At 38.5% G+C, this 23,357-nt stretch overlaps 1 protein-coding gene across 3 annotated transcripts in view; it reads left to right on the top strand.

Annotated features, from left to right (window-relative positions):
• TEDC1 (tubulin epsilon and delta complex 1) overlaps window positions 1-23,357 on the top strand; it is a 99,559-nt gene that overhangs the window by 31,118 nt on the left and 45,084 nt on the right. For all 3 annotated transcript variants that reach the window (XM_030215322.1, XM_030215323.1, XM_030215324.1), the window contains 2 exons: window positions 2,592-2,762; window positions 13,010-13,108. In XM_030215322.1, the coding sequence (XP_030071182.1) occupies window positions 2,592-2,762; window positions 13,010-13,108 (270 nt within the window). The remainder of the gene's footprint in view (window positions 1-2,591; window positions 2,763-13,009; window positions 13,109-23,357) is intronic.

The raw sequence follows: 23,357 nt of genomic DNA, 5'->3' as shown, positions 1-23,357 counted from the left end.
TTCCATTGGAATCATATGGATCACACAGCTGTCATGATGCCCTGTGGTTTTGGGCTGTGCTTTCCTTGGGGCACCTGTTTGGTATTTGGATTTATAGCCAGCCAGAACTCTGCTGGCTCTGTGTAGTGATGTGGGTTTTTTGAGTTTGTCCTTATTTAATTTAGCTCACGCCTTTTTCAGTAGTAGCTCGTTACATTCAGGTACAGATTTAGCTCTCTAGAGGCCTGCCTGATGGACTGAGGTATTTTTGCTCTGCCTCTGGGCTTGTCCATGGCTGGGTCTTGGATGTTTCCTTATTTCTGATTCATGAGTGCCGACTTGTAAGGTACATAAGGCTTGATACTGTCACCTATTTTCTGCTTTAAGCCACTAGCCAAGCTGATTTGGTTGATGGATACACAGTTCTACATCTATGTAGACAACCTGCAACTATTCATACCTGTTCAACCAGACTTGCCTACAACCCAGAACAATCTGTCTAACATTTGGACAGCAATTCAAGAATGGACTGAAAACACAAAACTTACCTAAACCCAAATAAAACTGAACTCCTATGGGTCCTGACATCAAAAACCCTTTTGGGTGCTATGGTCTCCCTCTTAAATCACAGGTCAGGGACCATTGGGGTACAGTTAGACTCAGCTGTTACAATGATCCCCTCCCAAATTCAAGCCACCTTCAGGAACTGCCTCTATCATTTGTAACAACTATGCTGTCTCTTTCCATACATTGAGAGGGCAAGTCTTTAATAGTGATTTCTCACCATGATAACATCAGGGCTGGATTATTTTAATGCACTCTATGTTGGTCTGACTGCAAAGGGTTTGTATCAGCTCCAGTTGATTCAGAATGCTACAGCATTCACACCATTACTGGCTATCAGTACAAAACAGGACTAAATTTTAAAATGTCTGATCTTGGAAGCCCTGAAAGGAAATGGGCCAGAGCATTAGAAGAACACACCTTCAAAATTGCTAAGATCCTCCCAAGGAATATCCATAAGCATACCCTCTCCAAAGGAAATCACACAAGGTGTGACATATGCCAGCAAGCTGCCTCTCGTTCTCAAGAGTAGCCCCCACATTAGAATACACTCCCAGAAAGGCTTGCTTTATGCAAGACTATTTCTATTTCAGGAAGCAGGTGAAATCTTGACTCTTCTCCCAAGCCGTTAATGGAAAAAGCAACTAACTTGCTACATACACACACAAGGACTAACATTAGCTGTATATACTGTAGCAGGACTTGTTTATTCACTTCTACACTGGCTGAGAACATTTTCCTGCACGTTTTCTGACTTCATGTGCAAGTTTTCATTAAGTCAGCCTTATTTCTATCTAACTCCTGTTACTGTATCTTATCTGTCTATATGTTACCCTGTACTGTCTATTAAGATGTTTTAATGGGTATTATGTGAATATTATCAGTAGTATACAGTGCCATAATGTGTACTGTTACTTGAATGTTTTTACTGCTGTCATTGTCTTTTACTTATGTCTGGCTTACTCTTGCTGTGTACACTGCCTTGGGTGAATTTCTTCAAAAAGGTAGTAAATAAATCCAAATTAAAAAAACAAAAAAAAAACACGAAGTACAAAAATCCCTTGGGAGTGACCCAGGGTCTCCACAACAAAAACAGATCTTTCAGTGGTAAGCTTGTTTTTCTATACAGAATGTTCTGAATCATTTCATATTTTTTTGGTTTAAAATGGTATTATGGTTATCAAGGACTTTTTGTTGTAGTGGAAAGCCCTATTTACTGTCAAACAAAAAGCATAGCTGGTGTAGTAATATCGGCAACCATCAGCATTTTATTTTCAAGCAATTGGCATGTCTCCTTACATTTTACATTTGAATCAGGCTCCGATTAGATGTCAGATAATGGCTTCTCAAGCACAGTGATTTCATCTGGTGCATTTAGTGCTTTATAAAGCATAGCTTACTGTGCTTAACAGTGATGATCAGGAAATGGAATTCTGTCATTAATTGACGGCATCATGGTTTCAGATTCCAAAATATTTCAAGCTTTTCCTTAAAATCTGCTTCTTTCTCCAAAGAGAAATTTGCATTCATTTTTAGTCCTCTTCTGTGCAATTATTATTTATTTGTTCATTTTCAGCTGTTAATGTTCAACATGATGTGCAGCCGGCATTTGTGGATTAAAGGGATGAATTGATTTTTGCACACTCTTACCTTTATGACTTCTTAACTACTGCTCTAAGTGCAACCTGCTAACAGCTGCATCCTTTTCTGTTGCTGGCTAATTTGTATGCGTTCATTTTGTAGTGCTTTTTAATAGTGCTGCATTATTTTTAATTACAGATACATTTTAAAGAGTTTTTTTTTTTGTCTGCGGGGAGTGTAAGGCATGATGTATTTATTTAATTTCTATCTTACCTAAATAGAACAGCACACTACAAAACAGCAATATAATATTATATATCAAGACACATTCTATGAGAAGAATTCAGCCAAGTTGCTGTGATTTAACAGCTCAACCTTTATTAATCTCTGTACTAGTCAATTTGCTGTTGGTATGCACAAAGGGAAACAAAATATTTTGAATTACTGTTATCATCATCTTTATGTAGTGTGACACCATCAAAACCGTGAGGTGCAAAAGTAAGGAAGAAACTGCATTACCATTTTCCCAGCGAGGTGAAACTGATATTAGATACCTACAGTGGTTAAATGGAAAACTGCGGTTCTGCTGGAGGACTCTACATACAGCAAAGCTAGAGGAAGTTGCTGTTTTGCACAAGGTATGAACTAGATCATCTTCACCTAACTAAGGGCCCTGTTTACTAATCCCGCTGTAGGCGCGCTAACGTTTTAGCGCACACTAACAATAGAGATGCCCATTATATTCCTATGGGTGTCTATCGTTAGCACACACTAAAATGTTTGCGCACCTTCAGCGCAGCTTAGTAAACAGGGCCCTAATCTGACCAGTTTTAAAAAGAGTTGCCATTGAACATGCAAACTTTATTGCCTTATGCCATGGTTGTACAATTTGTTCTGCAGAACATGCTGTAAACAGGTGCATTACATATTATCCTCTGTTCTATGATGTTTGTTGGGTGGCAGGACAATGTTTTGTTTTGCCTTAAGAAACATCTTTAGCTGCTGTTGTAAAACTGGAAGATCATTTTTTTCCCCATCCTACAGAACTCTTCTGGCATCATCGGGCATGTGATGAGAACTTGCTCAGTTTCATTTTAATACGTAGTAGTATTGTAATCAAGTATCAAATTATATACAGTATTGCTAATGTAATCACTAAATATAGATATTTATTGATTTAGATTTTGCTCACACCTTTTTCAGTAGTAGCTCAAGGTGAGTTACATTCAGGTACTCTGGATATTTTTCTGTCCCAGGAGGGCTCACAATCTAAGTTTGTACCTGAGGCAATGGAGGGTTAAGTGACTTGCCCAAGATCACAAGGAGCAGCAGATATGTATTAGATGTTCAAAATAATGTCTCATATTTTGAAGTATTGAAAAGTTATAGATTTAAACTTAAAATGGCCTATTTCTATTTTCCCAGAGTTAGACTGTTTAACCTTTTCTGTAGAGCATGCAGTGGGTCATGCAAGGTGGCTCATGACCCATCAATTGTGTGACCTGTTATCCATGACCCACCCGTAATACATTGAATATAATCAATGACAATTAATATTTATTTATTGGGATTTATGAATCACCTTTATGAAGAGACTCACTCAAGGTGGTGTACAGCAGGCACAATTTAACATAAAACTTACAATTTTGTTAATAGCATTACAATAGTAAAATAACCAAGCATAAACTAAAATACAATAAATGAGGTAAACTTGAAAACAGTAAATCGAAACATAATAGAACTATATAACTGTTTGCTTGGGACCAGCGCTTTCCTTGTTATTCTGTCACCATGCTAACTGTAGGAACACCATTCCCATGTGTTCCCCCTTGAAATTACCATTATAATAGGTAATTGTGAAGTAATATTTGAAATTGAGCTTGACTAGTTAGGCCCCTGCATTATAAAGATGGATCACAAAATAATATCAAAAATGTTATGAGCAATTTTTTTATTTCCTTTGTAATTGTTTGTTCTCTCCCCATTGATGTGGACTTGATTTATTTGCCTCTTGATGTTTTGTATGTAAGGAATATTGAGAGTAAAATATTGGCCACATTTTGAATATACAAACCTATGACCCATCTAAGCCTTCTAATTTTTAAGACCCACTGCCTCATGACCCATTGCTTGCTCTGTTTCTCTTTTTAATATCTTCAGTACTCTTAAATCTACTCTGCATTCCTGCCGCTGCCTCAGTTATCTTTTGTCCATTTTCTTTGTCTTCTCTGTGATTGTGTTATTCTGAGTATTGCAGTTGCCAATGGGTTACAGAGTTAGAGTACTATTAGTAGAACCAACGTTCAGAGTAGCTGATGCTATATAAATGCCTGAGATCTAAGAGCAGGCAGATCATAAATTGTTTATGAGAAAAGTATACTGTGGAGTAGCAGGAGCAATAAATACTGAAAACTAATATTACAAAAAAAGCTTATTCAAATCTAAGGTGCCCTTGGGCAAAAACAAAGGAAAGGTACCTAAAAACTGAAATGGTTTCTTTTTAATATCACAACAATTTTTCAATATCTTTGTGTTTAGAGTAAGAGAGATTCAATTATGTGCATAAAGAAGCACTATTTCCCACAATTTCACATTTCTAATGTTTTTGATGTGTTCTTTAGTATATTTACTGGTAAGTCGCTATGGACTAGCGCGCTGTTCATGTATCTTTGTCATATATGTTTAATCATAGACGTTTTTTATAGTTTTGTTAGTAATTAGTGGCAGTAGTTCATGAAAATGGGATCTTACAAATTTTTGCCAGTATTTACTAACCATAGGAAAATTTGTCATGGGGTCACTAATCCACAGTACCCCATTACATTGGGTTAGTGAATTCCATAGTAAATTTATTTTGTGTTCTTGTGGCTGGGAATATTGCACATTCCCAACCACAGCAATGGGCACCAACTCATTCTCCCTTATGTTATTAGCATGATACTACTGCTAGGGATATGTGGAAGACCATGGGGTAGGTGTGATTATGGATCCTTCCTGTTTTCCATTGCCCATCCAAATTTACCCTAGTAGCTGCTTTTTGGGTTTGTTTGTTTTTGATTTGTACCCCGCGCTTTCCCACTCATGGCAGGCTCAATCCGGCAGGTGCGTTTGGAGTTGGGAATACTCATTTTTGTTAAGGGATCAGGGATTGGGGGATCTATTTTCTTTTTAATCACATAGCTTGCCCCTTTCAAAGCACTCAAGGAGCACTGAGTCACCAGTTAGCAAGTCAGTTCTCCTTCGAGAAAAGTTAGAAACATCTCTTGAAGTGTTAACTTTCAATGAATAATGTAGCTTGGAAAGTTTACTACAAGCGACATTATTCATTTTCTATAATTGCTACCTTGTTGCTCGTTTTTTTAAAGTGCCTTAGGGTCAACATTTTAGTGTTTAAGCTGCATTATTGGCAAATAATATACTTTTATTGCCATAATGAAACTTAGTAAATAGAAGCCTCGTTAGAGGGGGCACTGTTGACTAGGGCTGTACTGAATATTCGTATTTGATTCAATTTGGCCCCAGATAGTGCCCTGAATACATTTGTATTCGGCTAAATAGTGATTTAAATTCGAATACGAATAATCTGGGGCTGTACTGTGCTAATCCTACTAGAATAAACACTTGATATCTGATTTCACATTGCTTCCTTTATTTGTTAAAGCTCAATGCCCATTATTTATATTCGGCCAAATAACATTTTTCATTATTTTGTATTCAGCCGAATAGTAAAATATGCTATTAGGTACAGCTCTACTGTTGACACTGTTAGGGTTGTTACCTGTAAGTTTTATTTTGTTGCCATCTATTCAGTTGTGTCTTACATTTCTTTTTTGGCCTTATAGTTCTGCTTTTTAAAAACGATAATTAGAATGCATTATGGTATAGATGAGGCAAAAAGTCACAAACTGTATTGGGCTCTTTTAATATGCTGATTTAAAATGTGCAACTGTGATTGAATAAATCTAGGTACGTAGGCCAGGTTGGTGAGCACAGATAATGATGATATATATAGCCACAGCATACACAGTTCAATAATGCAAAACTAATGCTTACACTAGAGAGAAATAAAGCAGGGATGATGCAAGGCTCAAAAGACTATAATGAAGAAAAATGCTTGCACATTTGCAACTTCATTATTATAAAATTAAAACATGTCCTTAAGCAACTCACAGTAGGAATAAAAATGCCTTCTCTCAAATGGTATGTCACATGTTTGAATGTGCCCCATGATGTATTGATCTGGTATCAGAGAGATATGTTCAGTCCCCACAGTCTAGGAGCAATCTCTAGCCTCCATTTTGCTTTTGCTTTCTGCTTCATGAAGTGTTGAAGATATATCTTAACAATTAAATGTTGATGTGACTCCTGCAGCTGGTTCACAGCGGATTACAGCAAGATTCTAGAACACAGTAGTCTAAGAAATTACACAGTATGATTACAAGATGTACTTGAACCTAAACAGTATCATAAGAGAAAACTAGTTAATAAAGGTAACTTCAATCAATTATTTCTTAGTCACATATATCTGAAAGAGCAATGTCTTTGAGCCTTTCTTAAGCATAATATAGTTAGTAATAAGCTGTAAATTAACTGATGTAAATTACCAAACTTTAGCAACCTGAAAGGCAAACAGATAATTACCAAATTTCTTTGAAGTAATACCTTGGGTACTCGGGAAATCAAATAATGCCAACTTTCGAAAGATATAAATAACTCACCAATGAGTAATGCACAAGAGAAATCATATAGAATGGAACTTGTCCAAATTCATTTTCTATAACAAGCAATCCAGCTTAAAAAGTATCCTGGCCTCAACAGTCAACCAAGTGAAGCTTAACAGAGTAGGCTGTAATTCTGTCTGTTTCTTAAGGGAGAATATTAGGCATAAAGCCACATTTTAGACAGTTTGAATTTTTCTCAATGGATATTTTGGTAAACCCAAATAGATAATGTTACAACAATTGAGCTTACAAAGAATCAGAGACTGTAGCTGTAGTTGAAATAGATCTACTGACAAATATTTGTGAATAACCCTTAATTTTCTCATAGTATATAATGAACTCCTTACTAAAGAATTTTCCTGATGCCCATAGATAATTTATTATCTAATATAACACCCAAAAGTTTTATAGATTTATCAAGAGCAAAACATTTCCCATGAATCAGCAGATTTGATCTAATTTCTTGATACTGCTGTGTCCCTATTAATATAAATTTAGTTTTTTCCTTATTCAAATAGTGAGATGACATCCAATTGTTGATAGTAAGAAGGCAATGAGAAACAATATCAATTAGGATCTGAAAAGTAGTAGCTACAGTTAAAATTATAGTAATATCAGCATAAATGAAACTTATGTAACCCTCTTTCTCCAAAATATGATCCAACGAAGATATAAGAAGATTAAATAATACTGATGATAATGGTGATCCCTGGGGTATCCCCAAAGAGGGGGACCAGCACTCAGATATTTCTCCCTGAAACTTTACATAGTTAGATCCCTGAAACCTTACACAGTAAGACCGGTAGGTTAAGAATCCCTTAAACCAAGATAAAACATTACCAGTTACACCATACCTATCAAGAATTTCCAATAATATTCTATTATCCACCAGATCGAAAGTGCTGGACAAATCTAGTTGCATGACAAGAACGTTTTGGCTCTTACACAGATATTTTCTCATATAATCTAGTATTGTAATCAAAAGGTGTACAATGATCGGTACGAAATCCTGATTGTGACGTATGTAATAGGTTGAACATATCCAGCTAGGACACCAGCTATTTTGCTACCAAGGACTCCATTATCTTAATAAAATAAGGGCTAGATGCCACCGGCCTATAGTTGGCTATAGCTCCCTTTTGAAACTGCCAGATTATTTTACAATGGGCGTAAGAATGATCTTAGAAATTTTTTTTTTGAAAACTACCAATGACAAGGTGATCTTCAATCTAATAAAGCAGGGATTCCTTAAATACTGTGGGCATAGACTGCATTAAATATGTTGGACAACTATCCAGATGGCAATGAGGTTTAGCAAATTTCAAACACATAGAATCTAAATCATTCATAGTTACCTTATGAAAGGTGCTCCAATTACAATTTACCGAGCATCCCTCACCAAATGGTAAACTATAATAAAATCTAGCTATATATTTATCATGTAAGCAGAATCTGAGTGGGGCATGGGCAGGACTCACGCATATAACTTATACTCTAAGGGCCCTGTTTACTAAGGTGCTCTAGCATTTTTAGCGCTTGCACAAAATTAGTGCACGCTGTGTAGGTGCCCATAGGAATATTGTGGGCGCCTACACAGTTAGCGTGTGCTAATGGTTAGCGTGCACTAAAAACTGTAACGCGCCTCTAGCATGACTATGTAAACAAGGCCCTAAGTTAACATGCATATCTTAAGCATTTAGACACATGCATGAACTGGTTAGCGTAAGTGCTTGCACATATATACCTGGTTATGCTAATATTTGATAAGAGAAAGTAAGGAGTCATGTGTGCCCAGTTAAACCCCTCTGTTTTTATTTTTTATTTTGCCTTGGATCATTTGGTGCATTTACTATACGTCTTCCTGTTGTTTCCAAATGTACACATGCTTTTTTTGCTGATTTTTTTTTTGATCCTGCTACATTCTCGTTCAAGCTTTCTTGGCTACCCGGTGCTCTGCTAAACAGCCTCCTCAGTCTTCCATTTATCTTCTTCAGTTTTTTTCATAGCTTTGCTAGTCACCTTGTTTACCAGAGTGCTTGCTGTTCTCATTCTGTTTGAGTACTTGAGCACCCCCAATAGTGAGAGAACTCCTTTACTTTGATCAGGGCACATTCGCTTGAGCACCCCTAATCATTTTGAAAAGTTTGCTGCTATGACCTGAATGGACTGGAAGGGTTCCCATGGATGGGGTAGGTGAGGGGGTTTATGCATATATTTTTGAAAAAATGCCTGTAAAATTAACCCAGAGATTTTTGTGTGAGGTAAAGAGCAGATGTTAAATGTAGCTGGATAAATTTACTAGGATAATTTTTAAAACTGAAACATGAGTATATTTTTTGTTTTTAAAAACTGCTAGTGCCCATGCAGGGAAAAGTGTGTGCTTACTATTAATGTCTGTGCTCAGTTATAAAATCACCCCTAAATAAAAATATTTCTTTTCTTTTTTTTTTTTTTTTTTGCTACTTCATCAAATTACCATTATTCATTAAACATTTTATCACCTTTAACCATGTATATGGATAAAATTGTCATTTGCTTTAATTCTAGATAACCGCATTTAGATGATGCAACCTCTAGGCAGTCAATCTACTGCATTTCATAACACTGCTGATTGTGAATATCTAATATTGCTATTTGCTTTAATTTCAGTTAGCTACATTTACAATTTACAATTACAGTTAGTTATATATCTAGTTATGTCACTATTACTGACCTTTACCAAGAAAACTAATCGGTATTACAAGGCACTGTCTCATCTGGAGTTTGAACTTTAATGCTGATGATTGCGCACATCTCAAACTGTCTTCATCTTGGAATAGTTACTAACCTTACCCTTTGAAAAACGATCTCAAGAACCCACCTCTGTGCAACTCACTGCTGTGCACTAATCAATATAACATCCACAGTGAGATAATACCAAGATGAATATTACCATACTATCCTTCATCATCTACTCACCTTAATTCACCATGTGCTTACCACCCCCCTACCGGAAACCAACAATATTCCTACAATTTGCACGCCTTACCGACCATCCAAATACAATCCATTTTGTCACAATAACAATAACCAAAATAATGGAATTAATACATCACATGAACAACATCAAAACAATGGAAAAATGGTCACAATAAATGTCTATTACCAGTTAATAGACAACTAAGAAAAATCGAATTAATCCCTAACTTATCTGATCCCTTTCAAACAATCCAAATAGGATACACAAATGCCAGATCAGCCGTCAACAAGGCGACAATATTAACAGATTGAATCACCAACCAATGATAACCTAGATCTACTAATCATTAATGAAACCTGGATTCATATTCACAACGACCCAATATTACTAGATCTTTGCCCTCCAAACTACAAAATTGCTCATTGGCCAAGAAATGGAAAAAGAGGAGGAGGTATTGCATTAATTTTTGTCTGTGCTGTATATTTGTATGCTGTATTACCCTCTCTTTTGTTACTGCATTAATTTACAAATCTCATCTTACAGCTACAACTATAGCTGAATCTATGACACCACAACTCGAAATTGCCTCACTTACTATAAGTCATCCTACCTTGCTCGACCATTTAAACATCATTTTGTTTTATAGACCACCAGGCAACTGGCATGAATGCCAGCCTCATCTTATGGACTTCATTTTGAATGTCTGTGTATCCAATTCTAATCTCCTTATACTAGGAGATATAAACTTGCATCTAGAACACCACAATGCAAAAAACTCACAAGCATGCAAAGATTTTTTCCAACTATGGGAATTTAATTGGATTAATGCTGAAGCAACACATACTAAAGGGCACGCCCTTGACCTCATAACACACAAATTCTCCTCAGATCAAAACTTTATAATAACAGATATAAATTGGACTGAGGTACCATGGTCTGACCACTTCAAACTAAACATATCCATGCAATGGCGGATAAAAAATCTGATCCAGAAACAAGAACGAAAGACTTTCACCACTAGAGGCCAAATCGACCCGACACTATTCTGGCAACAGTTTTACATGAACGAATGGACAGCACCAACTGATCCCAAACAATACACTAGGACAGCAGATGCAAGAACGTACTCAATACAATAGCACCACTACAAATAAGAACATCGTGCAGGCACAACTCACTTCCTTGGTTCAATGCTGAACTGAAAAATCTAAAAACTCAAGCACAGAGACTTGAACGTGCTTGGAATAAAATGAAAGATGATCGATCATTTACAGCATGGAAACAAATGTTAGGAAAGTACAAATATAATATCAGACAAACTTAAAAGATCATACTACAAATCTAAAATCGGGTCAGATTATAAGGATTTACATAAATTATTCCAATCAGTTCATAATCTTCTAGATACCACACCGGTCACCTCAACCAATACAGATACACCATCAGCAAATAATCTAGCCAATTACTTCAACGAGAAAATCATTAAGCTAAGATCCACATTACCAACTAACTTCTCCAATTATGAAAAGTAGAGAGGTGTGGTAGCCGTGTTAGTCCACTCTTAAAGGTTATCAATAAAAATCAAACAAAATAAAACATGGAAAAGAAAATTAGATGATACCTTTTTTATTGGACATAACTTAATACATTTCTTGATTAGCTTTCGAAGGTTGGCCCACACCAGAATACTGCACCAGTGATTTCACAGTAAGAATACTGAAAGGTAATTTTAAAACAATACAGGAACGTAAGACCTTTGAAATAAGAATGATTGAATATTTTAACACCCAACAGACAGGACTTAATAAGGATCTGGGTTTTCTAACTCATTATAAACCATAAAGTTGTATTTCTCTGTTTATTTTTCTGTTTATTACCCTCCTCTCACCTACCAAAACCCATCCTGTTAGAATATCAATGAAATGCTTTGATGTCCCCATGCATACCCTCACCCTCCCACTCTGTCAGACTGTCAAAGTAATGCTTTGATGTTTCTCTTATATATACTATCTGCTACCACATTTGCTTATTTCCGATCTGGCGAAGAAGGGCAACATTCGAAAGCTAATCAAGAAATGTATTAAGTTATGTCCAATAAAAAAGGTATCATCTTATTTTCTTTTCCATGTTTTATTTTGTTTGATTTCTATTGATAACCTCCAATTATGAAGAATTCATTGATTGTTTAGACACTATCACTGATGAATGCCCAGTTGACAGAACCTGGACTAATTTTAGTTTATTAACAGGACACCGTTACCCAAGTGATCAATAAATTTACCAAATCCCACTGCAAATTAGATACATACCCCAGTTACTTAATAAAATATGCTCCTCAACGCTTTATGACAGACCTTACCTCCTATCTAAACTACATGCTCCAACATGGATCCTTCCCAAAGGATAAGGGCAATATACTACTCACACCTATCCCCAAGGACCAGAAGAAAAAATTAAATGACATAACTATCGCCCAATTGCATCCATCCCTCTTGCAGTTAAATTAAAGTATGAAAGTGCTAAACCCCTCAGAAAAAAACTTCATTGGCTCCCATTAAAGGATTGTGTTACATTCAAGGTCTGCACCTTGGTCCATAAAATCATTCATGGAGAAGCCCCATCATACATGTCAGACCTAATAGATTTACCAGCAAGAAATATAAGTAGTTCATCACGCACTTTTTTGAACCTCCATTACCCCAACTGCAGAGGTCTTAAATACAAATCTTTACATGCATCTAGCTTCTTCTATACTTGTACGCAACTATGGAATAAACTACCTAACACCATAAAATCAACGCATGATCTGGCAACCTTCCGAAAATTACTAAAACCTACCTGTTCAAAGAGACTTACAAAGAGAATCCTCCATAATGTCTTGACTAATCTACATCAGCAGTAGCCAATATTGAACTCTCTTAATTTAGACACTTTAATCCACACTATCATTACTGAGCATTATACCTTGTCTTACTCCCACTCACATATTCTGTATTACTTACTTATTACTTCTTATTTACCTGTTATTCTTTGTACCTTATTTGCAACAATATTTTGTATTCTGTTAATGGTGTGCGCCTTTGTGACATAATGTAAGCCACATTGAGCCTGCAAATAGGTGGGAAAATGTGGGATACAAATGCAGCAAATAAATACTAAATAAATATACAAATGGCTTACTTTGTAAATAATTTCTATATTCCAGATTCATTTGTATACCAGAGGCTGTCACATAGACCCGAATATCAACCATTTATCTGTCACTGAAACAGATCTATTAAGGCAGCCTGAAAACTGCAATAAGGTAATTTATTTACTGTGGAGTTCCTTATTTTGTGTCTGGACCCCCCATTAGTCATTGCAGTTAGGAAGATTTATGCAAGTATTGGCTTATGTTCAAAAGAAAACTGTTAGTCTTGTTAAATTTGATTTTCAAATAAGAGAGCTTAATACTTCAGTTTAAATTAATTTTCTTAGTCTATTTAAAACAAAAGGATTGCACGCCGACTTGGTGGACTGTTTGAAAAGTCATTTATATTTATGTATGTTAACATATATCCTAATTCTATATGTGAAGCTCAAAATGGCACACACAAATATGGGCACATACCCATTTGTGTGTGTAATTTAACTGATTAACAAGCCAATTAGTACTGAAAATTGGGTGCTAATTGGCATAAATTAAAATTGCACATCTTTAGGTGCCAGGATCTGTGCACAGGTCTGAAATGGGGGAGTGGCCATTGGGGGGGGGGGATATTTCTGGAATTTACATGCAGTTTTATAGAATAAGGAAGATCTACACCTTATTTAGTCATGAGAATTTACACCAGGTTTTACTTGGTGTAAATCCTCGCTCCAAACACTATTTTTATAAACGGTGCCCAACTCTGAGCACCATTTATAGAATAGTGCTTAGTGCTGATTTTTATCGGCTTCCAAATTTGGGCGTCATTTATAGAATTGAGTTCATAATGTCTTTCTATATCTGCGTAAACAATTGCCCTTGCTTGCTTTAAGTTTGTCAAGCAGGAAGAGGGCACAAGTCTCATGTCCACTCACAGTAGCTTGGAGGCCACCCATCATCATAAAACCAGAGCTTTCAGTTCTGCTACCCTCCACTTAGGTTTTAAGTGGGACAAGACCCCAGTGTAACAAGTTCATCAACAAATCAGAATGTCTCAAGGCCAACAATATTACTGCTGATGCAACACGTGCATATTATGCACATCCTTACCTGACTTCTTCCAAGAGCTCTGTCATGTTTTGATAGAGAATTTGCACCTAGTCGTAATATCTACCACTTGATCCTGCATACTTTTTTGCCCAAGCGGCTAATTACACCGATATGGAACGTCACATAAGGTGCTCAGAAGGCATGCTGGCTTTGTGCGTGTTATAGTGCAATTACATGTCAGCTACTTGTGTCCAGAATATGTGGTATAAAAACCCAAAAATAATAGAGAGCAAGAAAGAAAAAAGATAGAATACTGTTCATCATCCACAGCTTTTTAAAAGATGGCACGAGTTCTTAGTTGCCACACTCCACCATCAGGTGCCAAGTTCCAGGCCTCATTCTCTTGACTGTTATGCTGGTCAATGAAACCACCTCACTTTCTCCTTGATGTAAAAAAAATCTGCTCTTGCATATTGTAGTATTTTGAGAGCAACAAGGCAAACATACTGTCTATGGTGAAGTGCTGACCACATTTGTACCATCTCCTTAAAAAAATACAACAACTTGAACTGAATAGCCATTGAACAGCAACCTTCATAGTCCACCATCTTATCCTTCCAGTAAACTCTTGGGGTTGCCGCTTTGTCTAGTTGAAGATGTGACCTGCTGTCATGATCTGTTATGGGGCCAGTCCTTTATGTTCTCAGGTCTGCTCTGTTCTTTACCCGCTTCGGTCCAAATTTGGCCAGGAGCAAGTTTTCAAAAAGTGAGCACAGAGCTTGATCATTAACTGACTTTTGGCAAGCCAGTTACTGGAGATTATTGCTCCATCTTCTTTCTGTTGCTTTCCGATTTGTTCAGTAGCAATGTGTTATCCTTGCATTTCATGCAGATTTTTCATTCTCTCTATGTGGTGGACATATGATCCGATTTTTCACACATTTTACCCATGGCATTGTATCTTTGTGGTGGTACTCTTCCAGCATGGCTAATATAGTTGATACTTTCTAGATCATATCATTGGGGAGTACATTACCAGTTTCTTTCCCTCCATGGCTGTTTTGCTATCTCCTGATTTTCCCTTGTCCCAGATATCATGCCGAGGCCTGACGTAGGATTCTGTCTTATTCAGCTGTTTTCTCGGGCTTCAGTCAAAATGATACTATTGCTTCACAAGAAAGTTCATAAAAACAGGTTTTACAACAGACTTCTTGGGGTTCTTCTGGAGCTACATCCAGCTGTAGTTTTTTCAGACGTCTTGTATCATATGACCTCAAAGCTAATTTTAATCTCTCTCGTATCAGATTTTATTTTTGAACCAAAGAGAACTACTTAAATCTTGTCCTGTTTTTTGACAATCAAATTTCTGGTTTGAAGAGCAGATTTTTATTTACAGAACTCTATTTTTATTTTTCTTCTAAGTTGGTACATAAACAGAGAGAGAGAGAGGGCTAAAATGATTGCTTGGTAAATAAATCAACATGCATAAATATTTTTCTATTAACTATTGTACTTATGATTAATTATGATGGCATTCCATAAATAGTACCTTGGCAGAGTAGTAATATACAAACTGTTTAAAATAATATAAATCAATCTTGCTGTACGTGTCTATTTCGAGAGGATTTGCACAGGAGTAGAGATCAGAGCTCTCACCAGGATTTTCACTATTTATTCACATGGATTTGTGCCATAGATACTTCATACAACTAGGACAAATTAAAATCATATAAAAAAGCAAGACAAAGAGAAAGCAGTGTTTTCAAAAGATAAAATGCAGTAACTACTGGGAATGAAATATTTGAATTGATAGGGCTGAATTGCTTGCAGTCTACAGAAATGTATTCCAAACAAACAGAATGCAAAAATTAACTGTAGAGCATTTTAAGACAGAGCCCATCACACAGCTGGCACTATATATAAACAATTCATGTTTCTTTTAAATTTGTTTATAGGGACTGATGAAATGTTGCGAAAATCCACTTTCCAAAACTATCCAGTTAGCAATTACTGGCACAACATTTTTATTTGATCAGTTATTTCCTCGTACACAAAAAGGAGAATTCATCATTGAAACCTATATGACAGAAGTACATAAGTAGATATTCAGTTTTACTGACACACAAGGGGGGGGTCCAATAAATAAGGTGAACATAAACATAGCATCAGAACAGTTTAAATTCACCTTATTTATTGACTTCCCCCTTGTGTAAATCAACCAAGATAAGCAAACAATGTCTTGTACAGTCACTATGCTTTTTTGTTAGAAGACATTTGCATAAGGGTGAAAATATATAAACGTGAATTTTTTTATATATAGTGCCAGCTGTGTGATGGGCTCTCATGTTTTAAAATGCTCTACAGTTATTTTTTTGTATTCTGTTTGGAATACATTCCTGTAGATTGCAAGCAATTCAGCCCTATCAACAAATATTTCATTCCCAGTAGTTACTGCATTTTATCTTTTGAAAACACTGCTTTCCCTTTGCCTTGCTTTTTTATGTGATTTTAATGTATCCTAGTTGTTTGAAGTATCTATGGCACACATCCATATGATTAAATAGTGAAAATCCTGTGAGAGATCTGATTTCCACTCCTGTGCAAATCCTCTCAATATAGACATACACAGCAAGATAAGGATTGCTGTCTCAAATAATCGCCAATATTGATTTATATTGATTAAAACAGTTTGTAACTCTTTCAATACTAAAAATATGGAAGAAACAGTATTTCCATTATGTACCTTCCTGACATGCTTTGTCACAGGAAGATTGTTATGCTTCTGTATGGATTGTATAGTCAGGCATACAAGTAAAACACATTTAGGATGAAAATGATAACGATAAAATCTGATGTTATATGTTTCTAACTCTTAAACACTTTGGAGCTCATTTTTGAAGCAGATTGATGTCTCAAAATGGCATAAAACACGTTCATCTGTCAAAAACGTCTAAATCACGATTTTCGAACAGGCAGGATTTAGACATTTTCCACTGAGTTCGTCCATATAGCAAGGGGGTGTGTTTTGGGTGGGACTAGGGTGGCCCCAAAATTAGGACGTCTTTCATCGTTAATGTAACATGAAGACAATTCTGTGTCAAGTGTATTTTTATCTACACCTGTTTCAATCATGTCCAAGTTGGAAAAAAAAAAGATGCTTCCTTAGCGTCCCTCCGAACCGGCCCAGGAATGGACTGTTGGGTTGTGCACTTCTTCCAGTAGGTAGAGACTGAGAAAAAAGGAATCTGACTATGGGAACCAACAAGAGCCCTGGCCATGTAACATAGTAACATAGTAGATGACGGCAGAAAAAGACCTGCACAGTCCATCCAGTCTGCCCAACAAGATAAACTCATATATGTATCCTTACCTTGATTTGTACCTGCCTTTTTCAGGGCATAGACCGTACAAGTCTGCCCAGCAGTATTTCCCGCCTCCCAACTACCAGTCCCGCCTCCCATCACCGGCTCTGGCACAGACCGTATAAGTCTGCCCTCCACTATCCTCACCTCCCAACCACCAACCCCTCTTCCCCCACCTGCTCCAATATTTGTTGATAGGTCTGAATTGCTTGCAATCTACATGAATGTATTCCAAACAGCATACAAAAAAATAACTGTAGAGCATTTTAAAACATGAGCCCTGGCCATGTGACCTAGATTCAGTATTTTCTCAGTCTCCAGCAAGTGGAAGGAGGTGAGCCATCAGTCTCCTCTCTATTCTTTTTCTGTCAGGTAAAAAAAAAAAAAAAAAAAGAAATATTGGTAATTTAGCACTTAGGTGCCTTCTTTTCTTCTGTGCTCTGGGTTTTCTGCTGTTAAGAGGGGTTAAGATTGAGATGGGGGCAGCTTTTTTAGCTGATGCTTTATATGATCTGTTGAGAGCATCTTCTAAGACTGTGGCATTGGGTGTTGCTGCCTGCAGGTCCCTTTGGTTGAGGGGGTGGGCCGCGGATGTGGCCTCTAAATCCAAGCTAAGTAAGTTCCCCTTTAAGGGGTCCTTTTTGTTTGCAGACAAATTGGATAAGTTGGTTCGTAGCCTGGGGGATACTAAGGTGCCTCATCTCCCGGAAGATAGGCCCAGACCAGCTGTACGATACACAACATTCGGCAGGGGTCATGGTCGAGATTTTCATCGTTTTCGGTCTGGAAGGGGAACCCAAGTTCAGAGGTCCAGATTTTTTCAGAGGTCACAGTCCTTTCGGGGTTCTCGCCAAGGGTAACGCGATACAGGTATCTCTTGCCCATCCTTCTCTCTTCTCTCCCAATGAGGGTGCATGGGTCAATCTTCTGATTCCGGTGGGAGCTCAGCTCTCACAGTTTCTTCATTGGTGGACCCAGATTACCTCCAATCAGTGGGTCTTAGAGGTTATTCGCGACGGGTATGAGAGTTCACGCGGCCTCTTTCCGATGTCTTTTTGGAGTCTCCCTGCCGGTCTCGGCTCAAGGTGAGGGCGGTGTGGGATACGCTTCTAAGGCTAGTGGATCTTCAGGCTATCCCGTGCCATCTTCAGAACTCAGACAGGGCTGTTATTCGATTTACTTTGTGGTCCTGAAGAGTGTTCCTTTCGTCCCATTCTAGATCTCAAAGCAGTCAACCGAGCTCTCAAAGTCTCCAGTTTTTGCATGGAAACTGTTCGGTCCGTTATTGTTGCTGTCAGTAAAGGAGAATTTCTCACTACTTTGGATCTCACGGAGGCGTTTTCTTTGCTTCGCTGTCCTGGGACACCTCTTCCAGCTTCGCACTCTTCCTTTTGGTCTAACTACAGTTCCCCATACTCTCACCAAGGTAATGGTGGTAGTGGCGGCCGCCCTCAGGAAAGAGGGAGTCCATCCCTACCTGGACGACTGGCTAATCCATTCCAAGTCGTATCAGGAGAGTCTACAGGTCACAGCTCGGGTAGTTCAGTTCCTCCAGTTCCTCGGTTGGGTGGTCAGTTTCGCGAAGAGTCGGTTAGTGCCTTCCCAGACTCTGGAGTACTTGGGAATATCCTTCAACACAGCTCGCGGTCGGATTTTTCTGCCCCCGGCAAGGATTCTTACGCTTTGCACGCAGATACAGAAGTTGCTGCAGAACTCTGTTCCCAGTGCTCGGAATTATCTGCAGGTGTTGGGCTCCATGATGGTGACTATAGAAGTAGTTCCTTGGCCCAGAGCTCACATGAGACCGCTTTAATCAACCCTCTTGTCCAGGTGGTCTCCTCAGTCGGACTCTCTGTGGAAGAAGTTACCTCTACGAGTTCAGGCATGCAGCAGTCTCTTCTGGAAGATGCGGGTGAGCAATCTAGACAGGGGAATGCCCCTGGAAGCGCCCTAGTGGATAGTGGTGACAACAGACACCAGTCTCAGAGGTTGGTGAGCCCATTGTATGGGGAAGTTTGCCCAAGGCCTTTGGACTCCCCAGGAGTCCTCCCTGTCGATCAACCTGTTGGAAACCAGAGCAGTTCGTCTAGCGCTGGAAACATTCTGTTCTCTGCTGAGCGGGTCTGCGGTTCGCATTTTTTTCGGACAACGTGACAGCAGTGGTGCATATCAATCGACAGGGGTAGCACCAGAAGTTGTCTCTTGCAACAGGAGTCGGCGAAGCTCATGGCCTGGGCGGAGTGTCATCTTTTGGCTGTATCGGCCTCGCAAGTGGCGGGAGTGGAGAACGTCGAGGCAGATTTTCTCAGCCGTCACACCCTCGATCCAGGGGAGTGGTCTCTTAGTCAGCAAGCATTCCGTCTGATCACGGATCAGTGGGGAATACCGCTCATAGATCTTTTCACCTCAAGGCTAAATGCAAAGGTACCTCTGTTCTTCAGTCGCAGAAAGGACATCAAGGCGGAAGGAATAGATGCTCTTCAGCCTTGGCCTCGGGGGCTTCTTTATGCGTTTCCTCCTGTGCCTCTTCTAGGCAGGCTCATTCAGCAGATCAAGAAACACGGAGGTCCGGTGGTCTTGGTGGCTCCAGATTGCCTGCACAGGCCGTGGTATGCAGATCTGATGCATCTTCGAGCGGCGCCTCCACTTCGGCTACCAGTTCAGGTCAGCCTTCTGGTTCAGGGGCCAGTTCCTCATCCAGACCCAGCGCGATTTTGTCTTACGGTCTGGCTCTTGAACGGGCACGTTTGTTGAAGAAAAGGGTATTTTCCACTCACATCGTCAGTCTATGTCTGTAAATTACGTTAGAACCCGGAGGGTGTTTGACGCATGGTGCTTGGAGAGGCATCTTACTCTTCTCCGAGCCTCTGTGGCGGACATGCTTGAGTTTTTGCAACATGGCTTCCAGAAAGGTTTAGCTCTTGCTTCGTTGAAAGTGCAGGTTGCCGCTTTATCTTGTTTTCGGGGGAAAGTACTGGGTAGGTCCTTGGTTAGTCATCCGGATGTGCCCCTTTTTTTAAGGGGAGTCGGTCTTATTCGTCCTCCTGTCAGAGACCTTTCCGGCCTGGGACCTGAACTTGGTGCTTTCCGTGCTTACTAAGCCGTCTTTGAGCCTTTGTCTTCATGCTCCCTTAAGGTTTTGACTCTCAAAGCAGTTTTTGTGGTTGCGATTGCTTCGTCCAGACGGTTATCCGAGTTGCAAGCGCTCTCCTGTAGGTCTCCTTTCCTGCAGTTTTCCAAGGAGCGAGTGGTTTTGCGTCCAGTTCCATCTTTTCTTCCTAAGGTGCTTTCACGTTTTAATCTCTCCCAGACGGTGGTTTTACCAGTGTTGGGCTCTTCCTCCAGTTAGGAGGAACAGAAGAAGTGGCGGACGCTGGATGTCAGGAGAGTACTTAAACGGTATCTTAGAGTCATAGAGGATTTTTAGGCATTCAGATCAGCTTTTCCTGCTCATTTGGGGTCCTCGCAAGGGTTTGGCGGCTTCTAAACCAACTATTTCAAGGTGGCTAAAGGACATGATCACGTCTGCTTACCTTTTAGCGGGGAAATCAGTTCCAGAGAAGCTCAAGGCCCACTCGACAAGAGGTCAAGCTGCTTCTTGGGCAGAGCATTCTTTGGTGCCGCCCGTTGACATTTGTAAATCTGCCACTTGGTTCCCTCTTATTTATGTTTTTAATGTGTTAACACCTTATATTGTTGTAGACCTGGTAAACCCCCTGCTTATCCCAGTTTTTGGATAAATTTTAGATCTATTTGTTGGAATCCTGCCAGGTACATATTAGGTGAAATGGCCACTGCCAAGGATAAGATGGCAGCCTGATGGACCATTGGTCTGAGTCTGTATGCCATGTCTTATGCTGTTGCATTCCTTAGATTGTGAGTATATGTGTGTATGGAGGAGTCTTTGGTGGGGGAGGAGGTGAATTGTGATTGTGGTAGTTTGTGAAGCAGCAGTTTTTCCTTCTGTTCCTTTGGTCTTCCAACTCAACTGGAACCAGCTTGGGATTTGGCTGTATAAGTTTTTATGATTTTTTTTTTTTGTTTGCTCTTTCTTTTGTCATCTAAAAAAACATTCCACATTTTCTTTTAGTGTGAAACAGGAAAGTCAGTATCCTTTAGGAAAAAAAACATTTTTGTTTCAAAAATTGTACAATATTTGATAGATATATCTAAGGAATTTGTTAATTTTACCATTTTTTAGTACATTTTTTGTACTGTATTTTAGGAAGTAGATTGTAATATTCCTAACAACTGACTAGTTTCTTGTTCCATAATGCACCCTGGACCAATTTATTGGAAAGTAGTGGATTAAAAATTCTTTATTGCATTATATTCTGTCCCAACTCCTAGCCCAATCATTTCAGTAACAGTCCTTGTTTGGGGGCTATGTACCTGGACTTTTTATTGAATTCTGTAGTCGCAGGTCCTGATCCCTGCCTCTAGGTGTCATTGCTGTGTAAGAAGTTGTAAACACCTGTACAGCAATCCTACTCATGGCTGATGAGGGGAGAAGAAAACCTGACCTGGCAATTGAACCCAGATCCTGTGCATTGATCATGTACACTAAAGCAGTGTTTCCACTGAAATGTATTTGGCCAGGTTTTTGGTGATTCACTGTGTTGCATATTTCTAATAGATAAAACAGAGCATCTTAGTAACATAGTAAATGATGCAGATAAAGACCATTGGGCTCATCCTGCCTGTCCATTTTAATTAGATGAGCATAAACATTTCTAAGCCCAGACCAACACCTTTTGCCCCCCTCCCCCTTCACCTTTTAACTCTGCCTCTGCTACTTCCCTCCCCACCACCATATTTTGCAAGCATATTAAAATCTCTGCTGTGAACCTTTCCCTATCATGCAACCTCAGGGCTTGTTGTTTTTCTTACTGATTCCCACAGATTCAGCACCCAGGCACTCCTCCAACTAAGCCTTGCAAAAAACGATATAGCCATCAGAATCTGTAAGATTGTTGTCCTAAAACATCCAGCATCCTGTAGTCATTGATTTTTGTTTTTTAATAAGAGTCATTTATGCGCAGGTTTCCGTAGCCTATCGCTTCCTTCTGACTTTTTGGAAAACTGATGTAGTAATACTGCTGCTCTTAGAGTTGCAATCATAATTATAATCAACTATTTCAGAGTATCCCAATGGTATTACTGAAAAGCTCTTATATGAGTCTTGGCAGTTTTAATGTCAAAATAGTTCATTTGATGTTATCTATTTATTTTTTTTAACTGTAATGTCCTCTAGCTGCAATTAGTGTTGAAAGAAGTGGCAGCATTGTGTAGTGACATTAAAGCAAATCCATTTTACTTCATGGTATTATTGCTTTGATCTAAAACGTTTCTCATTGTATCATATTGCCCACATCTACACTTTTTACATATAAGAAGAATTCATAAAACCATATAATTACAGAAGATGATAAATTCTTGTCTAAGAATCTTGGATGAATTATTTATTTAAATCATATATAATTGCTCCAAATTCTAGAGATTTAAATGAGCATTTGAACACATAAATTATCATTAATAATAACTAGCCTCATAAGCCCCAGGGTACCTTTATATTAGGACACCTCTGACTGGCTCTCATCATAGGCTACCCCACCAGCCCGAAACCACAGAGAAAAACTCTCATATTAATGTTTCACTGAGAGAAAAGTCTGCAATATCTAGGCTAGTGGGCAAACAATCGTAATTTTATAAGTTGGTAGTTCAAATACTCAACAAATCCTTATACACACATGAATTATTTATTGCAATGTATTGTCTAAATATGTAGTCTTAAGCTTTAAAAAAGGTGGTTTATCACATACATCAGAATTTTGGGGTTACGTTAGCTCTTAGCTATGTCTTATAGCACAAAGTAAAAAGGTAGTAGAAGGTCTTTTATGGACCTTACTGTAGCTGTATCCAGACAAATTTGATTGTGCATACTCAGGCTTATCTGCATAGGTGACTTGTTGGCAAACAGTATCGGTGTCTTTCACTAGGCTGGCGGTGGCTTT

Source organism: Microcaecilia unicolor, chromosome 9 (assembly GCF_901765095.1).
Source record: "Microcaecilia unicolor chromosome 9, aMicUni1.1, whole genome shotgun sequence".
Classification (NCBI taxonomy): Eukaryota; Metazoa; Chordata; class Amphibia; order Gymnophiona; family Siphonopidae; genus Microcaecilia; species Microcaecilia unicolor.
This window is presented reverse-complemented; position numbering and strand designations above follow the sequence as displayed.